Source organism: Pyrus communis, chromosome 1, assembly GCF_963583255.1.
Source record: "Pyrus communis chromosome 1, drPyrComm1.1, whole genome shotgun sequence".
NCBI lineage: Eukaryota > Viridiplantae > Streptophyta > Magnoliopsida > Rosales > Rosaceae > Pyrus > Pyrus communis.
The window spans coordinates 31,870,444-31,893,340 of NC_084803.1; the positions used below are offsets into that span (position 1 = coordinate 31,870,444).

Below are 22,897 nucleotides of genomic sequence, written 5' to 3' on the forward strand. Positions count from 1 at the left end.
AATAATGATAGAGATCTTGAGAAAATTGGTGTGAGATTTGTGAGGATGGATGGTGGATTATATGGAGGATTCAGAAAGGCTTAGGTTATAGATAATGCCACGTGGCATGCCATTATTCGTTAAAAATCTGATGAAAATCTATCCTCAAATATTGTAAACAGATTATGACATGTGGCACAACATGATTGGTTAATAATCTTATCAGAAATCCATCATCAATAATTGTATTTTCGAATAATGATACATGGCATGCCGTCATTCGTTAAAAGTCTGATGGAAATTTATCCTCAAAGATTGTAAACATATTATGACACGTGGCGCGACGTGATTAGTTAATAATCTTATCAAAAATCCATCACCAATAATTGTATTTTCGGATAATGACACGTGGCATGCCGTCATTCGTTAAAAATCTGATGGAAATCTATCCTCAAAGATTGTAAACAGATTATGACGCATGGCGCGACATGATTGGTTAATAATTTTATCAGAAATGCATCACCAATAATTGTATTTTCGAATAATGACACGTGGCGCAACGAGTACGATTAAAAATCTTATCGGAAATCCATTCCCAATAATTGTCTTTTTGAATTTTATGACAAGTGGCGCAACGAGAACGATTAAAAATCTTATCCGAAATTACAAATAAAATTATTTTGTATTATTTAATAATACTTCAGATAATGACACGTAGCGCAACGAGAACGATTAAAAATCTTATCCGAAATTACAATTAAAATTATTTTGTATTATTTTATAAATAAATAAAATACTAATATTTTATTGCCTATTGTCAGGGCTATTAAAGTGCAACGATGGAAAAGCAAAAGGCGATTACTGTTCATTAAAGGTAGTTACTGTTCACTAGGTGAATAGCATAGTGTATTGCCTGAGGGGAGGTTTCACACGCTCGAGTTGCTTTAATAACCCAACCACTTGATTTTTGGGAATGGCAAATTTTTCTTTAATGAATAATTGCATACATCTTTCAATTCTTTGTATAGTCACAAAAACATGAAGAAGTAAAGAAAAAAACAAAATTCACACACATATAACCCACACCACCTTTGAAGTTTGAAGGGTCTTGAGTTTGAATACCCCTACTCCAATATCGTTTGTATCAAAAAATAACAATTAAAAAAACCTATGTTGTGCTCATCCTTGATGTACTAAAACTAGGTCTTTGGTGATCTTTCACTTGCTAACAACCTAGAAAGCCCAAAAGAAGATCTATGTGACTCATTTCCAAGTGGCATTGGCCTGTCTGGTAATTTTGGAATATCAATGTCCCCCTCCAACATCTTTAGTGCCTCAGAAATTGTAGGCCTAAAAGCCACCATAACATGAGCACAAAGAATTCCAACAAGCACGAACCTCTCCATAACACCCTTTGGTCCTTCCTCCCTTACTGCCTCATCAAAAATTTCCTCCACATTCCCTGACTTCAGAGCCATCCACGCCCAATCTGTGATCAACACGAACGCGTTTGAATCCGAACTCGATGTCTCCAAGACTTTCCTTCCACTCATGATCTCAAGAATCACAATGCCAAAGCTGTAAACGTCACTCTTCTCTGTTAGTTGTCCGTAGAGGGCATATTCCGGCGCCAAATAGCCGTGCGTGCCGGCAACCCTAGTGGTGAGGTGAGATTCACCATCGGAACTTTGCTTGGCCAATCCAAAGTCTGCAACTTTAGCCTTCATTTCCGAATCCAATAGAATGTTTGTGCCCTTTATGTCTCTGTGATAAATTGCAGGCTTGATCCCGTTGTGCAAGTAGGCAAGCCCCTTTGCCACATCAATGATTATGTTCTTGCGCTGAGGCCAATTCAATCTCTTCTTTCCAGACAATTGATCACTTAAATTCCCATTCGACATCAGATCATAAACCAAGAACCTTCTTTTCCCCTTCAAATCATCACTCGTCACACAACATCCTCGAAGCGAAAGAAGATTCCTGTGCCTGATTTTGCTTATGATTTCGACCTCATTGGAAAACTCTTCGTCCCCTTTGGAGTCCAAAACAAGAACATGCTTCACTGCAACCAAACTCCCATCAGAAAGTGTTCCTTTGTACACAACCCCATACCCGCCTTGTCCAATCATGTTTTTCTGAGAAAATCCATTGGTGGCTCTTTCGAGCTCGGACACAGCGTACCATTTCGCACCCGAATTGGGCAAAAAGCTAGTTCTAAAACTTGTCACATACTCTTCATGCATTGCAATTTGCTTCTCTTTCTTATCATGCTTCCTGTATAGGACTATAATCCCAACACCAACCAGGACAACAATCACAGCACCCAAAACCCCAAAAACCCATTTCAGCATAGTCTTCCTGCTCACCTGAGTGGATTGTTTCTTGTTCGCCGAGCCGGACAGAGGCAAACCGAGAATGCAAGCAGCAGTCCGGGGCTCTGCCGGACCCAACTCGTTAACAATCCCTGCAGCATACAACACAGTGTAGTAAAAGCATTTAGTCGCATTCGGGTCGAGACTCGACAACTGGGAATTCACCTTCATGCCGGCATCGACGCAGGAGCTGCATCTCGTCAAGCTTTCCAGGTCCCCTTTGCAGGATGTGTCCAGGGGGGTCATTGGCCCCACCCTCTCTGTCCAGTCCTGGATTGTGACAATCCCGGCACAACTAGCCGGGCTGGCGACGAACTGCGTCGAGTTCTCGAAGCACAATGGGACCACGGAGGGGTCGAGTTTGAGGGCGGCGAGGCGAGACTGGAGATCGGAAAGGCAGGAGGAGGAGGAGTTTGAGTTGGGTAATTGGAACATGGAGGTTTGCTTGAGGTGTTGGGATAGTCCAATCCCAAAAAGGCTGAGGAGGGTTTGGCAGCAGTGCTTTCCGGTGGGGTCTTGGCAAAGTGAAGAGTCCCATGGGAGGGTATGGACATAGCTGAGATCAATGGGACAGGAGGAGGAGGTTGGATTAATTTGGGAGGTGACGGAGATTGATAGGATTAGGAAGAGGAGGGGACTAAATGGGATGGGTTTGTTCATCTTGGTTTTCTGGGGGTTCGGATAAAATGGTTGTTTTGGGACACAATTTGAATCTGTGAAATAAAAGATGCTTTGAGATGTTCAGAACTTGAACTGAACTACTATCAACAATGGCAGGCGGATCTGGTGGTCAAAGCTCACGTTTTTGTTTGAGATTTGTCTTTCGGCCGAAGCATTATTATTATATAAGAGTTTTGAAAGCATCCTTTTTTTGGGTCAAAGGGCTTTATAGAGAGTTAAAAAAATGGTAGATATAGCCCAATTTCGAGCTATGAGGAACCTTTAGAGCTCTAAGAAAGAATTTCTTCTAATAAGGGATTATATATCTTTCGAACTCTATATGGAACTATATATTTTATTTTGTAGTAATTTGATTATGTAGTAAATTTATTTTTGTCTTAACTTTTTTTAACTTGATTTTTGGAGTGTTATCTTAAATTTTTATTGATAAAATTTTTAATCTAAAAAAATTCAAATTCTGACAAAGTTAGATTTCATCACTTATGTCGACTCTCTTATCTCAATCTCATTTGTTGGTTTGTTTCTATGAAATCAGACAAGATAATACTTCATTTCATAACAACCATTAGATTTGTTTATCTTATCTCAATCTCATCCGTTAGTTTATTTCTCTGATTGTCACATTCTCCGAAATCAAAGAAGATTTTCATTTCATAACAACCATTGGATTGGCACAATTTAGTTATGTTATTTGTTTATATTTTCGGTTTTGATAGGAGCATATTTATGCGACTTAGTTAGCTTGTTTTCTTGCATTTACATAGCTAATTTCTACTTGTTAGAGTGTTTTAAACTATTTTCGTGTGTTTTTAGGTTCAATTGACAAAGTTGGCAAGAAGTGCAATTTGGAGCATTTTAGAGCAATTTTGGACTTGGAATGGATTGCACATGCATGGAGTAAGGTGGATGGACGAATTTGAAGATCAAGAGAGGCTAGGAATGTGATTAACATCTGGAAAAATTAAATTGAAGACTTGGAAGATAAGGAATCAACTACAAAGAAGGAATATTATCCAAATTTCCTTATCTTATCCAAACCTTATCCAACCTTATCTTATCTTATCCTATCCTAATCATTTCCTACCTTAATTCCAGCTTCAAAGAGGACTCATTTTCACATTAAATCACCTAAATATCATGTTCTAGAAGCCCTATTTTTGTGCCCTAAGTTTATGCTACATGTAACCTTTCTAGAAGTTCTAGAATCTGCCACAAGGATCATTCCTTGTCCTCCTTGGAATCTGATTGAAAGTGTCCTTATTCTTTGGTGATTTGGAGTCCTAATTCCTCTCTTTTTCAGCCCAATTTCGTGCCTTCCCTTCACCGTATAAATACATGATGCCGCAACACTCATAAACCACCACCCTCTACCACAATGGGTGAAAGGAAGGCACGAAATTGGGCTGAAAATGAGAGGAATTAGGACTCCAAATCACTAAAGAACAAGGACACTTTCAATCAGATTCCAAGGAGGACAAGGAATGGTCTTTGTCGCAGATTCTAGAACTTCTAGAAAGGTTACATGTAGCATAAACTTAGGGCACGAAAATAGGGCTTCTAGAACATGATACTTAGGTGATTTAATGTGAAAATAAGTCCTCTTTGAAGCTGGAATTAAGGTAGGAAAAGATTACGATAAGATAAGATAAGATAAGGTTGGATAAGGTTTGGATAAGATAAGGAAATTTGGATAATATTCCTTCTTTGTAGTTGATTCCTTATCTTCCAAGTCTTCAATTTAATTCTTCCAGATGTTAATCACATTCCTAGCCTCTCTTGATCTTCAAATTCGTCCATGCACCTTGCTCCATGCATGTGCAATCCATTCAAAGCCCAAAACTGCTCTAAAATGCTCCAAATTGCACTTTCTTGCCAACTTTGTCAATTGAACCTAAAAACACACGAAAATAGCTTAAAACACTCTAACAAGTAGAAATTAGCTATGTAAATGCAAGAATACAAGCTAAGTTGCATAATATGCTCCTATCAGGTTTAGGTCTCTAAACTACCAATTTAATTTTATCACCTTTTTCATGAATTTTTCAATCTAGAAAATTAAGCACAAAGCACAACATTTTTTCGTAATCAATCACACAAAAAATAGTTGTTATTTGTATATATTTTCTTAATCAAACAAACGGTTGAAAATAAACTCTTAAAATCCTAAACGATTGAAAAATAAACCTTAAAATCATGTTTTGAAATTGAAGATGGGGCTCACCCATTTCTAAACTTTAAAAAAAAAAAAAAAAAAAAAAAAAAAAAACAAGATTAGGCCCTTAATTTGGTGTGTGTCCCCTACTTTTTGGGGCTAAATATAGGGTTGGTTTGGTATTGCTGCGCTTTGAAAAAAAATACTTCTGCTGTGCTGTGAGAATAAACGGCTGTGAAATAAAGCAGCAGAGTGTTTGTAAATTTTTTTGTAAAAGTGCTTTTGGGAAAAAAAAACAATATAATAACGTTTGATAAACTTTTATGTAAAACAGTTGTGACTGTGAAATGACCAAAACCAAACTTATCTATCATATTTCTTTTTCTTCGTTTCCTCCGCTGCTTCTCTATCATATTTCTTTTTCTCCGTTCCCCATAAGCGAGCTTAATTCTATCTTTTAGATTTTTTCCCTTTTCTCTTTTCTTTTACTTTTCCAGAACACTCTCTCTAGAATCATCTTCATTTTTTCTCCTTCCTGTCTAACTATCTCTCTGTCTCTCCCTTTTCACTTTTTCTCTCATCACCAAATTCCATTCTTTTCGCCACTTTCTCCCTCATCATCAAATTCCATTTTTTCTCATTCATTCAGAAAAAAAAACTTCTAGATTTGTCATATGGGTATTTTGTTTTTTGGATTTTTCACAAGCTGAATTTCATATAGGTTTTGACAGATCGGTATTTTTGTCTTCTGGGTTTTGGCTAGCATCGTGGAGTTTGTCGACGATGTCGCAACGGATGAAGGCGATGGTCGAGCAAAGAGCGAGATTAGGAGTCGAGGAAGCAGAGGATCTGAGTAGAGGAGAAGCGATGCCTTTCGACAGCGAGCTCGACGATAAAGCTGGGGGCGACACAAATCTTCAAAGATCTTTGGTAGAGAGAAGCTGGGAGGAGCAAAAAGGGGATGATAGAGATGAAGGGAGGGTACGTGTTTGTTCGATAAAGTTCCACACTTTCTTGTATATTGCCATTTTAGTATGCCTGTAAATTTCCTTTTTCTTTTGATGTTTGGATGCGATTGCAGTGCATCTGTTTGTGGGTACTATTTTTTTTCTGGGATTTTTGTGCTTGCTGTGTTTGCATGGCTCTTGGGTTCATCTAACTGATAGGTGGAAAATTTGAGATGAAATGTTTCTGAGTAGGTGGTTTTTCAGGTTGAAAATCTGTACTTTTTGTGTGATGTTCATGACTTTTTTGGATTTTAGAGATGAGATTTTGTGGTGATTTATGTTTATGTCGTTCTATTCGAATCAATAATTTGGATTTAAGGGTAGGATTGCTAGAAACTTTCATTAAAGGGTTTCATTAAAGGGTTACTGTTCACCTGTGTTTTGAGGTTTGCACAAAAGCTGAAAAGCCAGTTTTTCAAAGATGCCTTTTGCTGCTTTTGTTTTTTGGCTTTTTTTCACCCAAAACTATGAAAAGAAGCTGAAGCTGGAAGTTTACCAAACACCAAAAATTCTCCCAGCTTTTTTTCATACCAGCTTTTTTTTAAAATCACCTTAACCCATAACCTAACTCTTTGCTATCCAAGGATTGAAGTTGCTAGCCCATGTGGTGACTATAGCCCCATTTTCCGGCCCATTGGGGATGAAATTTTTCGTTAGAGCTACAAATGTGGTAGCCTCAAGGAGGATAAAGCCCCCATTGAGGATGCTCTTAGTACTTGCTAGACTTGTTTTTCATGCGTTATAAATAAGTATTTTTTCCACGGATAACTAGAAGAGAATGACTTGGCCTTTTGAGATTGAGGAGTTCCTCTTCAAGATATTTTATGACTAATTTGTAGAACTTTGTGTGAGTTGTTCATGTTATAAGTTATCATGTAAAGATAATTTTTGAAAAAAGCAATTCAAAACAGGATCGTTTTGTCAATCAACTGTAGTAAATGAATAGACGATTCATAATTCTTTTACCAAATTCGTCTATATGCTTTTATATAGTTCGATGACTAAATGATCTCATATTTTATTAGTTTTTTGCATAAGTGATATTTATATAGTGATTTATAATATAAATGATTTCGATTATGAGCATAAAATTCTGTTAATCTATTGCTAAGTATCTTGAGAAGGAACTCATTCTTGTTCCTAAGAAGTTAATTCTTACATAAAATTATGATAGCCTTAGTTGTTTATGCGCGAGTAGGTGATGCCAACACTCCTCGTCTCAATAATATGAGATGTTAGTACGTTGTATGGTAGAATAATGATTGTCATTGCTCCTTGTCTCAATCTTATGATAATAGTATCAGTTGTTCACATATGTATAAATGCATTTGATGCTAGTACTTATCGACTCAATAATATGATATCTACTGGATAAAGTTATGAAAACATAAGTTGTACACCTGCACTTGAGTGACTTACGATATCACTCTTAACCGCATATTGTATATCACATATATCAAATTATACATTTTCAATGAAAATAGTATACACCCACATGAATCATGATGATTTTAAAAGTATTAATTCTAGAACTAACATATCAACAATTTGAATGCTTGAGATGTATGATGAATAAAAGCAAATGTTACACATCCAAATAATTCATATTAAATCTAATATCAAACTTTTTAACTTAATTCGGTTCTTTGTAATCAAACGTGAATCATCTTAATTCAGTTCTTATTAGATTTCTCTATCTTCAAATGTTATATAGGGAAGGGGAACTCCAAAACTTTTGTATGTTCGTGCATGCATGGAACATGTGCTTGATAACTAAAACATATTTTTGTGTACAACCGGTCGTATGTGACACTGTTTATTTGTGAGGCTATAACTTTTATTTAGGTTTTTTCTTTTTAATGCCTGCTCTAGTTTATAGGTTGCGGTCATCTATAAGTGTAGTAAAAATCGCAGACATTCAAAGGTAGTTTAAATGTTACATACAATAATGAAAATAAAAGAATGTGGAAATTTGGAATACTATCTCCATCTATATTTAAATCTACAATATTATAGGTTGTGTTTCGTATTTGTACTTTTATATCAAAATTTGATTATAATTATGATAAAATTAAATGCTACATGGTATCTAAAATTTGATTATTTTCCAAATATCCCTTTCTATTTCTAGAGTTAGAAGCCTCATATTTCATAAGTCTATTAGGATGCCCTTTTCCAGTGAAAAGAATTTTTTTTTTTAATGTGCTGGGCAACTTGGATTATTTGTAAAACCAGCAATGTCTTCACACCAGTTCACACACTATATAATTGTTTATAAATTTCCATGGGAACGGTAGCTGCCATTTAATTCAAAATATGACCCCCAAATAACTAGTTTATAATTTTCCGAAAAACAAAAAACTAGTTTATATTTCAAAACTTTGCCTGCTTTCGGTTCCCGTCATTCATATATAAGGTCAACAGATATTTCTTCAAAGTTTTCTTCTCTCCCTGTCGGTGAGAGTCCTCTCCCATTGAGAGATTTTCTCTGTTTGTGTGAGGTTGCCCCTTCGTTTCTTCCAGATTTCCATTCTGCTATGGTCGGTGGTAGCCTTTTTCTTCCTTTTATTTTTCGTTTTCTTTCCTCCAGCTATTGTTTTCCCACGGTTCTCCACTCTGATCTGCATGATATTTCCACCTCATAATCCATCGAACCTATTCTATGTCCTCAGATCAGTTGTTCTATCCCTTGTTCTACCTCCATCTTCACATCCCTCATCCATCATCAATCTATGTTTTCTTCCGATTCTTACTTTCTGATTTCACTCAATCCTTCATCAATTTCTCCCCAAATCCAGTTTTCAATCACTTTCGACCACAATTGTTGTGGTTAATCGGGAAGGCGTGTAGAGTTTCGGTATTCATACCAACTTGGGTGTTCGCACCACCTCCTTCCCTCGGTCTGCCTTTGTTGGTAGTGTTGCTTGTAGGAATCTGATAGGATCCAAGTATTAGAACAATGCAAAAGAACAGAGAAAAGGAAAAGAAATTCTAAAGCATCAGATTTTTCATTTCATTTCATACCTTTCCCAAAAGGTGAAAGGGGACATATATACAACCCTAGAGAGGAAGAGCTCAGATTGAGACACAATTCTACCCTCATTACCGTCAGATGAAACCAACTCTACCAGAACAAGACAAAATACTGTAAAGGTTAGACTTGACAACTGTCTAATAATTCTAAGGTCTTAACAATCCTGCCCCCCTAAGAAGGAGCTTGTCCTCAAGTGGTGAAATCGGAGAAACGGTCGATGATGGAATCAACATATTCCTAAGTGGCATCGTGTTCAGGAAGACCTAGCCATTTGATGAGCCAACGCGTGATCGCCATGTTGGCCCTCTTGAACATGCCACGCTGGAGAATTCGTTCCAGTGTCCACACCATAAGTCCAGACTCGTACAAGGAAGGAAGACTTGTCGAAGCAACCACATTTGAGCCCAGTTTAGGCTAGAGCAAGGAGACATGGAAGGTGGGGTGGATGCGGGAGTTGGGAGGTAAGTCCAAGGTGTAGGCAACGTTCCCAATGCGAGCCAGGACCTTGTAGGGGCCATAGAATCAACGGGCGAGCTTGAGACAATTGTTGTGATGGACAAAGGATTGTCGATAGGGCTGTAAGCGGAGAAAGACCCAGTCTCCCACATTGAATTGGCGCTCAGAGCGCTGTTTGTTAGCGTAGTAGTGCGTTCTTGAGCATGTTGCAGATTCTCACGAAGGAGGCGAAGCAAGGCATCTCGGTCTCAGAAGGTGGTGTCTACGAGGTGAACTGGGGAAGAACCTGGGAGATAAGAGAAGATACGAGGGGGTGGGTACCCCTAGATCATTTCAAAAGGTGTCATCTGAATGGCCGAATTAAAGTTGGTGTTGTACCACCACTCCGTCCATGGCAACCATTCAACCCAAATGGTGAATTTGTCACCTACGAAGCTACGTAGGTAGTGTTCCAAGGTGCAGTTCAAGACTTCGGTTTGGCTATCGGATTGGGGGTCGTAGGCCGAGCTGCAGTAAAGTTGTGTGCCGTTGAGCTTGAAAAAAGACTCCTAAAAGGTGCTGATGAAGATAGGGTCCCTGTCACTGATTATGGTCACTAGCATACCATGGATACGGAATACCTCACGGAGAAAGACCTCAGCCACCTTGGCTACTGAATATGGGTGTTTGATGGCAATAAAATGGGCATACTTGGAAAGGCGGCCGATGACCACGACAATTGCATTGCGGCCATAAGTGTGGGGAAAGCCTTCAATGAAATCCATTATGATATCAGTCCAAATTTGGGAAGGGATCAGCAATGGCTAAAGCAACCCCAGAGGTTTAATGGACTCATAGTTGTTGCGTTGACAGGTATCACAACTTGAAACAAAGGATTTAATTGCCTTCTTTAAACCAGGCCAGTTGAAGTTTCGACGAACCAACTGATATGTGCGAAGGAATCCCGAATGGCCTGCCATGGGGAAGGAGTGGAATTCCTATAAAATTCGAGTTCTCCACGGGGAAGTAGCCATCACGAAGATGTCGTCTCTGTAATATAGAAGGTCGCCACAAAGGGAGAAATGGGCACGCGACTGTTGCTGGTTGTGTGATAGGAGCATATTCATGCGACTTAAATGGCTTGTTCTCGTGCATTTACGTTTTGTTTCTTTAGTTATTTTAGTACTTTAAGCTATTTTCGTGTGTTTGTAGGTCCAAAGGGCTAAAGGAGCAAAAAGATGCATTTTGGAGACTTTTGGAGCACTTTTGGGCTAAGGATGGATAGCTTATGCTTGGCACCAAAGTGTTGGACGAAATTGAAGACCTAATTGAAGACCAAAGTGTTGGAACCTTGTTCCCTTTAGTTTTAGGACATTTAAACCTTTCCAATTTCCTTAGCCGTGCATAACATTCCAACATTCCAACATTCCACTCCTTCATTTCAGCCACACTCCCACATATCATTACTTATCATAACCACATATCATATCACTCATCACTTATCACTTATCACTTATCATATCACTTATCATAATCACTTATCACTTATCATCATCACTTATCACTTATCACTTAACATGCATAACACACATCCATTCTAACACATTGTCATTGCACATGCATTTCCTTCATTAATTAACCCACATGCACCTTATATTCTTTCATCATTTCAGCCATCTTCCACACCCTTTAATCATTCAACACATGCATATTCACCCACATGCACTTTTAATCATCCACCAACACAAAACAGCCCATCATTGCCGTGCATCCCATTCCATCTCCCATTTCAGATTGCATTCCCTTGCATTCCAACCAAAACCGTGCACATGCACTTGTTCCTCCATTAAATCAGCTACATGCATTCATCATCATATCCTAGCTGTCATTGCACATGCATTCATCATCATCCACACCTTGCAGCCACATTCATCACCAAAGAACCCATTATTGTCGTGCACATTCCTTCCCATTTCCAGCTTTCTATTTCATTGCAGCCACATTCCACATGCATTTGCACATGCATTCCCTCACCAAGAAATCATTCAACACATGCATTCACTCTTTAATCACATGCACCACCAATTCAGCCACTTTTACACACCAACAACACCACTCATTGCACATGCACTCCCACCCTTTAATCACATGCATAAATCAGCCACATACATCTCCCATCACCATTTCAGAATTCCAGCATTTGCACATGCAACCTAGCTGTCATGTTCCCTCTCCCATCCATCCATCTCCCTATAAAAACCATACACACTTCACACAACATTCATTCAATTCGTCCATATTCAGAAAATCATCCATTCACACCACTTCCTTGTGCCGTGCCTTCCCTACAAATCCAAAAACCACTCCAACCACTCCCCATCCCTCCAAAACACTTCACACTATCCCAAAACTCACCTTGGACCTTGTGATACAACAACGAGGAAGAGAAGAGTGCCTAAACGTTCATACAATTCAAGTTTGAGTTGTTGGAATGTTTAGGTGTTTCTTTGATCTCAATGTTTAAATTCAATTCTCTTTGTTTTGTACGTATGAGGAATGGAAGAGAAGAGTGCCTAAACGTTCATACAATTCAAGTTTGAGTTGTTGGAATGTTTAGGTGTTTCTTTGATTTCAAAGTTATGAGGAACTAAACCCCCCCTTGGCTAGGGGGGAATTCGAAATATATGTTTATGCTTGCATTTTGATTTGATTACTTCTAATTGCGTTTCATAAGTTGTGGATTCAATTCGTTTAACTGTTTGATTGATAACTTATTTATGTATGTTTATTGAGAGTGCACACTTAATTTTCATGCATGAATATGACGCTAGAATATAAGTGAGTTTCACCTAATAGTTACGAACTTATATTCACAAGTAGTGGAGGTTGCTTATAAACAATCGCGTTAAACGAATTCTTGGCATAAGTTTCATGCGTATTCCATAGTAACGAATGCCTCGTCGATGTTTATGATTTCCGTTGAACTTAATGATCTTTGTTGAATGTCTCTATCATGCGTATTCCATAGTTAGGGACTTTGATTAGGAATAATTTGGTTGTAATGCGTATTCCATTCAATCCAATGAATCTAGGGAAATCTGAAAGTTAATTTAAGCGGACCTAATTAACTTGGAGCATTGAGAATTCATGGTTTGTTGAAATGCAATTGGAAATCGTTTTATTATGCAAGTGTAACATGTATGGAGATGAACCCCTTAGCTATTCTATCATCCATTCATTCCATTCCATCAAATTCGTTTTACAATCTGTTTAGTTTATTAACTTGTTTTGTTTTTTCAATTTTCGTATAAACCTAAATCCCCCTTTACTTTAATGTCAAATTAGTTAGAAATCAATTTAGTTTGTGTTTTTAAGAGTCTTGAGTCAAGTTACAACTTAATTTCGTCCAAATTTGTGTTTATACTCAAAACTGCCCAGAAAGTGGTTTTTAGGCAGATTTGAGTGTGTTTGTGCTGTTTTGAGTCTTTTAGTTTGTTTGAGTGTTTTAAAGTTTAGTTTTGCATTCTTTGAGTCTAGTTTAGTGTTTTATATTGTGTTTTTACGTTTTTGAGTCAAATCCAAGTGATTAACAATCCCTCCTAATCCCCGGTCCAGAACGATCCCTACTTATACTTATACTACAATTGACAAAAAGAGGGTTTAATTTGTGTGCGTATAAACCTCGCATCATTGTGGAAGGCTTAGAGGATAACAGAGGCCTCTGGTCCTGAACATATTTTGCTTGAATCTTTGAAATGCTATAAAAAAGAGGTTAGGAGAGACCCATAAGTGCTAGGCACCCATGTTGACGTGACAAGGCATCGGCTACGATGTTCGACGAACCCGACCAGTATTCAAGGGTGTAATTATAGCCTAATAGTTTGAGCAGCCATTTCTGCTAAGTTGGTGTGGTGATCCTCTGGTTTAAAAAGTATTTCAATGTTTGGTGGTCTGTCAAAATGGTGAAAGCGTGGCCGAGTAGGTAAAGGCGCCACTTTTAGACCGCGAACACAATTGCCATCATTTCTATATCATAGACAAAGAGAGTTCTATGTTTATCCACCAAGGATTTTCTGACGAAGGCAATTGGGTGTTGATTTTGGGAGATGATAGCCCTGATGTCGGTGTCAGACGCATTGCATTCAATAATGAAAGGTTGAGTGAAGTCAGGAAGAGCCAACACCGGGGTGGATGCAAGCGCCTATTTGAGTGCCGAAAAGGCAGATTCCGTGTCAGTGGTCTATTGAAAATTATCGTTCTTCAATAGATCTGTTAAAGGACAAGCCAATATCCCAAAGTTACATACAAATTTGCGGTAGTAGCCAGCCTTTGATTGTACGAAGGTGAGGCCATTTTAAAATGCATTGCACTTTCTGAGAATCAACAGCCACACCGTCAGCCGAAATGATATGCCCAAGGTAGGCCACTGTGGGTTGGCCGAATGAGCACTTAGACGCTTTGATCCTCAAGTCATGAGCATGCAGGACATCAAACATAGAGACCAAATGTGTGATGTGGGTTTGCAAGTTCAAGCTAAAGACAAGGATATCGTTGAAGAAAACAAGGACGAACTTGCGTAGGAAGGGCTTGAATATAGAATTCATTAAAGCTTGGAAAGACGATGGAGCATTACACAGCCCGAAAAACATCACCAAAAACTCGAAATGGCCTTCATGCGTGTGGAACGCGGTTTTGGGGATGTCGAGTTCATACATGCGGATTTGGTGGAAACTCGAGCGAAGGTCCAATTTGGAGAAGATAGTAGCACCGCGGAGCTCATCTAATAATTCGTCAATTATTGGCACTGGAAAAGGAAACTTGATCGTAACTTGATTAAGAGCTCGGTAATCGATGCAAAATCACCAAGTGTTATCGGCTTTATGGACCAATAGAGCGGGAGAGGAGAAGGGACTCGAGCTGGGGTGAATAACGCCAGCAGTGAGCATCTCTGCCACTTGATGTTCGAGCTCTGCTTTCTGGACATGGGCATATCGATACGGACAAACGTTCACTGGCTGGGTGCCATGCAACAAGGTGATCCGGTGGTTCGTAGGTCGTGGAGGATGGAAACCCATAGAGGAAGTGAAGATGTCTGAGTATGTGGTGAGGAGTGGTTCAATGAGTAGTAGGGTGAGAGAAGCGACACCAAGAGATGAAAGATCTTGCATCATAGAAGCCACCAGAGAACCCAAGTCTGTCTTTGAAGAAGTGGGTGAGGGCTGGGCATCTATGGTACGCAAACTAACCAACCTGTAGTTACAACCATTAAGGTGAAATTCCATAATCTTGTTCTTAAAGTGCCAGCCGATGTAGCCTAGAGATTCCAACCATTCAGCCCCAAGGATTAAGTTGCTGTTGGAAGTATGCCCACAAAGCCACTCATTTGATGTAATAGCTTTTTGGAATACTTATTGTGTTAAACTTTTATATGTTTAATAGAGGGCAAAGCTTATTGTTAATCACTATTTATAGTATCTTGTGTTTAAGCAATAAGGGAATCCAAGGAATGTATTTGATCTAAGAGACAAGTGATTTAAGTTAGTTAAATTAACGGGACCTTTCTCTTATGTTCATTCCTAAAACGTTCCTAGCCATAGGATTGCCAATTGGGCATTGACAATCCGCTAAGGTTAGTATGTGTTATGTCGACTCAAGCATGAGTATGAACTAGTCTCAAGTCATTTGGTGTTGGACACTAAGGCAAACACATAGGTGCTCGAAAGAGTAATCGAGTACACTGAACAACGATCAAACGAGAGTTCGAACATACATGTCATGTGAGAACTCAATAGTTGCAATATGCAAAGTAGTCCTTTGACCTGAGGGATCATTGATGTCTAATGGTTAGGTCCTTGATCTTTGATTATGTCAACGGCATTCCATTGGAGTGTCCACGGCATTGTTGGGGTCAAGCTATCTAGTCATGTAGGCATATGAATGCACAACAAGGGATCTCTAACCTTCCATGGTGGAAGGAGAATACTCTAAGATACGATTCGAGAGTCTTTGGCCAAAGCATATGAATATGACTAAGGAAGTTTGTTCCAAATCTTATTCAATTGAATCATATAGAGAAGTATCACATTGGATAGTAGACATGAAACAAACTATCACTTGAACAATGTGATTAAGAGTATTGTATTAGAGAAGGACCGTATTGCATTGTAGTTGTAACTGGATAGGTTCTCCAACCACTTCTACTTAGCTTGGGTAACCATGACATGCTGCTAGGCGTCACCCATGGTTTGTGGAAGCCCTAAAGATTAGCAAACACTAATTTTAAGGGAGAATTGGAATGTGGTTTCAATTCACAATCGATCGTTAAGAGTAACATCGCCCACTACCTCGCTAATTGGAACCTAATGGATCTTACACCGAGTAAGGATATAAGTGAAGAAATTATATGAAATGGATAAGCAATTAAATGGTTTAATTGAAGAATGGTCAAGATTAATTAAATAGTTAATTAATGATATGAAACGTTCGTATTGGGCGTTTAAGTTAGTTTTGGGCTTCGGGGCACAAAAACGTTTTGGTCCACAAGGCCCATTATGTTTAAGTTGTATGACAACTAAAACAAAATGGGCAATTAAGCCCAATAACAACATATGGCCGGCCATAAGGGTGAGGGGTAGCAAACTTGTATTAATTACAAGTTTGCCACTCACATGAAATGAAGTATAAAATCAACATTATAGCTTTGTTTCACATTAGGGTTTTCTAATTGAATTTGGGTGAAACATATTCTCTCATTTTCTACATAGAGGCCGGCCACTTAGGGGAGGAACATCTAGCAATCTTCTTCTTCCCTAAGTCATCCATTTCATCTTCACACTACATCTTTGGTGTGGAGACTGACACCAAACCTTTGGTGTTTTTGGAGAACAAATCCTCAAATCCTCAAAGAAGAAAAGGAGCACTAAAAGGGAGGAAATCACAAGGAAGATCCAAGGAGCAAAGAGGTGACTTGAAGGCCCTCCACTTGGGTGAATCCCTTGTGTAATCAAGGATGAGCTTCAAGGGTAAAGAATCTCTAAATTCTTATTCTCTTTAATATTGTTAAAGAGTCTTATGGTTCACCATATACTAGGCTTTGAAAGTCATGGGTTTTATGAATTGTTTTTGAATGCATGCCTACTTTAAAGTGTTATTAGTATGCCTATGTATTCAAATGTTCTTACATGTTCTTAGCTAGGACAAATTTTTTCCTTCAGTTGCAACCCCCACCACGGATATAAGCTGGATGTTCGAAGAAAAAGAGTAGTCCTGCAATCGGATCTGGACATCTAAAGCAAGCCCTTGGGTGTAACATAAACGGTTAGCAATCGTTACAGGCTCAGTAATAGAATGGTCGATGTGGAGGCCAAGTTGTGTAGCGACGAAAGGGTTGAGAAAGTTAAGGTCAGCCCCTGAGTTGACGAAAACCCCAATAGGCAGATACCCAATGTGACCAACCAGGTGCATAACATATCCACGAGTGCATTTGGGAGAAGACAGGGCATGGAGAGTGATAGGGTCCTCCGACGAAACATCTTCGAGTGCTGGTAGTGGTTCGTTCATGGGTGTTTCAATGGTGACCTCGGAGATAGATGCGGCATCCAAAAGCAGCAGGTGCGGGGTGGCACATGTATGTCCTAGGTAGTATTTATCTGGGCAATACAAGCATTGGCCGCAGGCACAGCGTTCTGATAGGAGCATATTTAGGCGACTTACTTAGCTTGTTTTCGTGCATCTATGTTGTTAATTCATAATTGTTTTAGTAGTTTAAGCCATTTTCGTGTGTTTTTAGGTTCATATGGCTAAGGAAGCAAAAAGATGCATTTTGGAGCATTTTGGAGCAAAATTGGGCTTGGAATGGATAACATATGCTTGGAGCCAAAGTGTTGGACGAATTTGAAAGCCTTGTATGCACTTTGGACATAAAACAAAGGGCCTAGCCCAATCAAACAATCCTTTGAGCCATGCAAAACCTCTAGCCCAATCAACAACCCTTAGCCACATGCATTCACATGCATCACAACCCCAAAACCATCAAGAAACACCATTCACACACACATGCACTTACCCTTTCATCATTGCACCACCATTCACACACACATGCACTTACTCCTTCATCATTACACCACCTTCTCCATCTTTATTCCACATGCATTCATCATAATTCACCCTAGCTACCACCATTCACACACACATGCACTTACTCTTTCATCATTGCACCACCATTCACACACACATGCACTTACTCTTTCATCATTGCACCACCAATTCAACACATGCATTCACACACCAACAACCTAGCTCTTTTTCCATCATTATTTCATCCACATGCACTCTCAATCATAACAACCACATTCACTCTTAAACAATCACCCACATATTCTCCCATTCCCCCTATAAAAACCCATGCATTCATACACAAAAATCACATCTCATTTTCATACACAAGATAACACAAACACTTCCCCTTTGCCGCAAATCCCCTTCCATTTCTACACAATCTCTTCTCGGTTTCATTCTATTCCATACACTCTCCCATTCGCAGAAACCATTCAACCTTAGCCGCTCCACCTTCAGTTACAACACACTTGGAGCACCACACCGAAGGCAACTCTTAAGGGATTTCGACATCAGTTTTGCTTCAAGGGTTCTTTCTTCTTAATCCTATGTTCACTCATGTTATATATTTTTATGTCAAACCTTTTGTAAACATGAAGTGTAACTAATCTCTCTCTAGGGATTCGATGTAGCCTTGCAAGATTGCCATGTAGTTAATTCAGAATTCTCATTTAATCTATCTATTTCTTGTTTCATTCTCCGATTTAATTGTGACTTAGTGTGTTGATTTTAATGCTTGATCATCATTTGAATTAACCACAGGTTGTTTAGCCAAGATTAAAGCACACATCATGCATAATCTTGGTGGATATGTGAATGAATGAAGGGAATGCTTTGCAAACAACCTGCCGAGTGTTTCCTTTGGTTTTATGAAAGTTTCTTGTGCGTATCATGTTCTTGATTAGGGACCAAAGTTGCACATCACACTTAGGTTCATGATTAGGAACATTTGATCAAATCCACACATCATATGGTTGATCATATCTAAGTGAAACAAACCCAAGAAATAGGTAGATGGATGAGTATAATCTGACTTAACAAGCATGGACTTGGCTTAGCAATGGTGAAACCGAATCCCTAGCTTCATTTCCATTTGTGCTATCTCATTTTATTAATTGTTGATTCATTTATTTGTGTCTACTTCATTTTCTTGTGCTTTCAAGTTACAACAACAAATCTGCCTAAGTTGATTAGTTTTATTTCTCTTATAGAGTTCTTGCAAAACAAGTAGTTGTATAGGTCCAATTAGTCCCTGTGGATTCGACACCCTTACTTGTGCCATTATACTAAACATATTCTAGCACGAAGAAGGAAAACCTCAACCAAAATGGCGCCGTTGCCGGGGACTGATTTCAGTCCCTTATAATTGCTTGTTTTGATATTAAACCTTGTTCTTTTCATTTTAAGTAGATTTCTGATTTTTATTCAAACTTGTTTTATCTTGTTTCAGGTAGTATATGTCAAATAGACTTGCTGAATTAGGCCAAAGAATTGAACGGTTAAAGGGCAACACTTTGGAAAGCTTTGTGCCAACAAGTTCCTCCATTGTCCGTGAAGAAGAGGAAGGGAAATCGTCTAGTCCAACAAGTGAAGGATCTGAGCACTTTAATTGGGAAAGAGAAGAAGAGATGGCGGGCAACCAAGATGATCTTCGAGCTTTGGAGGATTTTGCTCAACCAATCATACCAAATTCACCTTCATGCATCTTGCTGCCCACAGAAGCTAGAAACTATGATCTTAAATCTTCACATTTCCATATGTTTCCTTCTTTTTATGGCTTACCTAATGAAGATCTTTTAGCTCATATTAAAGAATTTTACAATGTTGTGAGTGGTTTACCTTTACAGGGAGTAAGTGAAGCAAATCTGAGGATGAGAGTGTTCCCTTACACCTTGAAAGATAGGGCCAAGGGTTGGTTGATGACTCTAGTACCTGGTTCACTCACCACATGGGATGCCGTGGCTAAGAAGTTTTTGGAAAAGTTCTTTTCCACTCAAAAGACAGCCACATTAAGGGGACAAATCTTCAACTTCAAACAAGATGATGGAGAACCTTTCAATGAGTGTTGGGAGCGCTTTAAAGGCCTTTTGTTGCAATGTCCACACCATGGGTTACCTCTTCACTTACAAATGCAAATTTTCTATGATGGACTAATCCAAACATGTCAATCAACTGTTGATAATGCAGCAGGTGGAGCTTTGAAGAAAAAGAATGCTCAAGAGTCATATAACATTTATGAGATGTTGGGATCTAATGCTCAACACAAAGATGTAAGGGGTAAGAGAGTTGGAGTATATGAAACAAGCTCTAATCATGATCTTTCTTTACAGGTAGCTAACCTAGAAAAGAAGCTTGAATCTGTGCTCAACATGGTGCCAAAAGCAAGTGAAGTGTGTGCCATTTGCAACATACCAAGCCACCTTACTCATCAATGTCCATCTAGGGAGGCTTACCCCGAGTATGTCCAAGAGCAAGTGAACCTCATGAATTCTTATAATCAAAGGCCAAGGAATGATGTGTATTCCAATACATATAACCCAAGTTGGAGAGATCATCCCAATCTTTCGTGGAAGAACAACAATCAATTCCAAAACTTCCAACCAAAACCTACTCTTGAGGATACGGTTAAATTGTTAGCCCAAAATACCTTGCAATTCCAACAAACCACCAATAGCACTCCCCAACAACATTCGGCCGCTCTAACCAAAATGGAGACACAATTGGGGCAGATTGCAGATGCCTTGAGCCAAAGAGAGGTTGGAAAGTTTCCAAGCCAACCTGTGATACTCCAAAGGAACCAAGAGCAAGCCAAAGCAATCACTACACTTAAAAGTGGTAAGGTTATCAATAATAGAGTTGGCAATGAAGTTACTAATGAATCTGATCATGTGAATGCAGGGGTTACTCAAGGAGAAAATGAGAAACCAAATGAGGAACCAAGCCATGCTACTCTCTCGTTTGAAGCACCAAATCTTCACAAGGCCGAGAAACCTTACACTCCACCAATACCATTCCCTGGAAGACTTGCCAAGAGCAAGCAGGATAAGTCATTTAAAGAGATTTTTGATATTCTAAGTAAGGTAAATGTTAACTTACCTTTGCTTGATGTCATTAGGAACATGCCAGCTTATGGGAAGTTCTTCAAAGAGTTAAACAACTACAAAAGGAAGTATGGACCACATGAGAAGGTAGTGGTGTCCGAGAATGTAAGTGCCGTGTTGCAAAGAAAACTTCCACCAAAGCTCAAGGATCCAGGAAGTTTTTCTATCAACATCACCATAGGGGACAAGAAGGTAGAGAAGGCGATGCTTGACTTAGGTGCTAGCATCAACTTAATGCCTTATTCCGTGTACCTTCAACTAGGTTTGGGGGAATTGAAAGCTACCGTCATCTCATTACAACTTGCGGACAGATCCGTGAAATATCCAAGAGGTATAGTAGAGGACATTCTAGTTCAAATGGATAAACTAATCTTGCCTGCGGATTTTGTAGTGTTGGACATGGAAGAAGCTCCTATACATGACCGAGAGTTGCCTATTTTGCTTGGGAGACCGTTTATGGCCACGGCCAAGACCATTATTGATGTGCAAAATGGACTCCTCACTATAACAGTGCTAGGAGAGACCGTTCAATTCAAAGTGTTTGAGTCTCTTTCACATCCTTCTTCATCTCTTGATTGTTATGCCATTGATGTGCTTGATTCGCTTGTTTTCTCTAAGTTCTTGCAGGCACAATCTAATGAACCATTACAAACTGTTTTGAGTCAATCTCAAGATGAGTTTGATGAAGAAGATGCACTTATGGAAGAGGTAGCTGCCTTGGAAGCATTGGCACCGTATCCTTTGAATATTTTACCTCTTTTAGAGCCTTTAGAACCATCGAGGTCACATTTAACCCCTTCCACTGTTAAGGCACCAAAACTTGAACTTAAACCACTTCCACCACATCTAAAGTATGCATATCTAGCTGAATTTGAAACTCTTCCAGTTATCATAACTTCTGACCTCACCCCAAATGAAGAAGATAAACTAATTAGGGTGTTAAAAGAGTTCAAATCAGTTATTGGTTGGTCTATTGCAGATATCAAGGGAATAAGCCCTACCATGTGCATGCATAGGATTCTTTTGGAAGAAGGAGCAAAGTCAACCCGTGAACCACAAAGGAGGCTCAATGCACACATGAAGGAAGTTGTGAGGAATGAAGTGTTGAAGTTGTTAGATGTGGGGATCATATATCCCATTTCTGATAGCAAATGGGTGAGTGCTATTCAGGTGGTACCTAAGAAGGTGGGAATCACGGTGATGAAGAATGAAAACAAAAAGCTTGTGCCCACAAAGCCCACGGCTAGTTGGCGTGTTTGCACCGATTACAGGAAGTTGAATTCTAGCACTAGAAAAGATTACTTTCCTATGCCTTTCATAGATCAAATGCTTGAGAGATTGGCAGGTTACTCACACTATTATTTTCTTGATGGTTACTCAGGTTACAATCAAATTGCAATTGCTCCAGAGGATCAAGAGAAAACTACCTTTACTTGCCCGTTTGGCACATTTGCATATAGAAGAATGCCTTTTGGACTTTGCAATGCTCCAGCAACATTCCAAAGATGCATGTTGGCAATCTTTTCTGACATGGTAGAAAGATTCATTGAGGTATTTATGGATGACTTTTCAGTGTTTGGTTCCTCTTTTGATGAATGTCTTAACCATCTCTCTTTAGTACTTCAAAGATGTCAGGAAACAAATTTGGTTCTCAATTGGGAAAAGTGCCAATTTATGGTGAAACAAGGAATTGTGTTGGGGCATGTAATCTCTAGCCAAGGAATGGAGGTGGACAAAGCCAAAATTGACATCATCACCAATATGGCAGCTCCCACAACCGTGAAGGGAGTAAGAAATTTTTTGGGACATGCGGGTTTTTATCCTCGTTTCATTAAGAACTTTTCAATGATCACTCGTCCATTATGCAATCTGTTAGCTAAAGATGTTGTATTTCATTTTGATAAAGCTTGTATGGATGCATTCAATACGTTGAAACATGAATTAACCTCGGCCCCTATTATTATGGCACCAGATTGGTCTTTACCTTTTGAATTAATGTGTGATGCCTCTGACTATGCTAT

At 39.0% G+C, this 22,897-nt stretch overlaps 1 protein-coding gene and 1 non-coding gene across 2 annotated transcripts; both read right to left on the reverse strand.

Annotated features, from left to right (window-relative positions):
* Positions 1-1,014: 1,014 nt before the first annotated feature.
* LOC137716117 (probable receptor-like protein kinase At1g11050) lies at positions 1,015-3,141 on the reverse strand. The gene has a single exon (XM_068455517.1). The coding sequence runs from the start codon at positions 3,009-3,011 to the stop codon at positions 1,179-1,181; it is 1,833 nt and encodes a 610-aa protein (XP_068311618.1). The 5' UTR covers positions 3,012-3,141; the 3' UTR covers positions 1,015-1,178.
* A 16,636-nt stretch (positions 3,142-19,777) lies between these two features.
* LOC137720267 (small nucleolar RNA R71) lies at positions 19,778-19,888 on the reverse strand. Its single transcript, XR_011066483.1, has one exon. It is a non-coding gene; the product is annotated as a small nucleolar RNA R71 (small nucleolar RNA).
* Between the last annotated feature and the right edge of the window lie 3,009 nt (positions 19,889-22,897).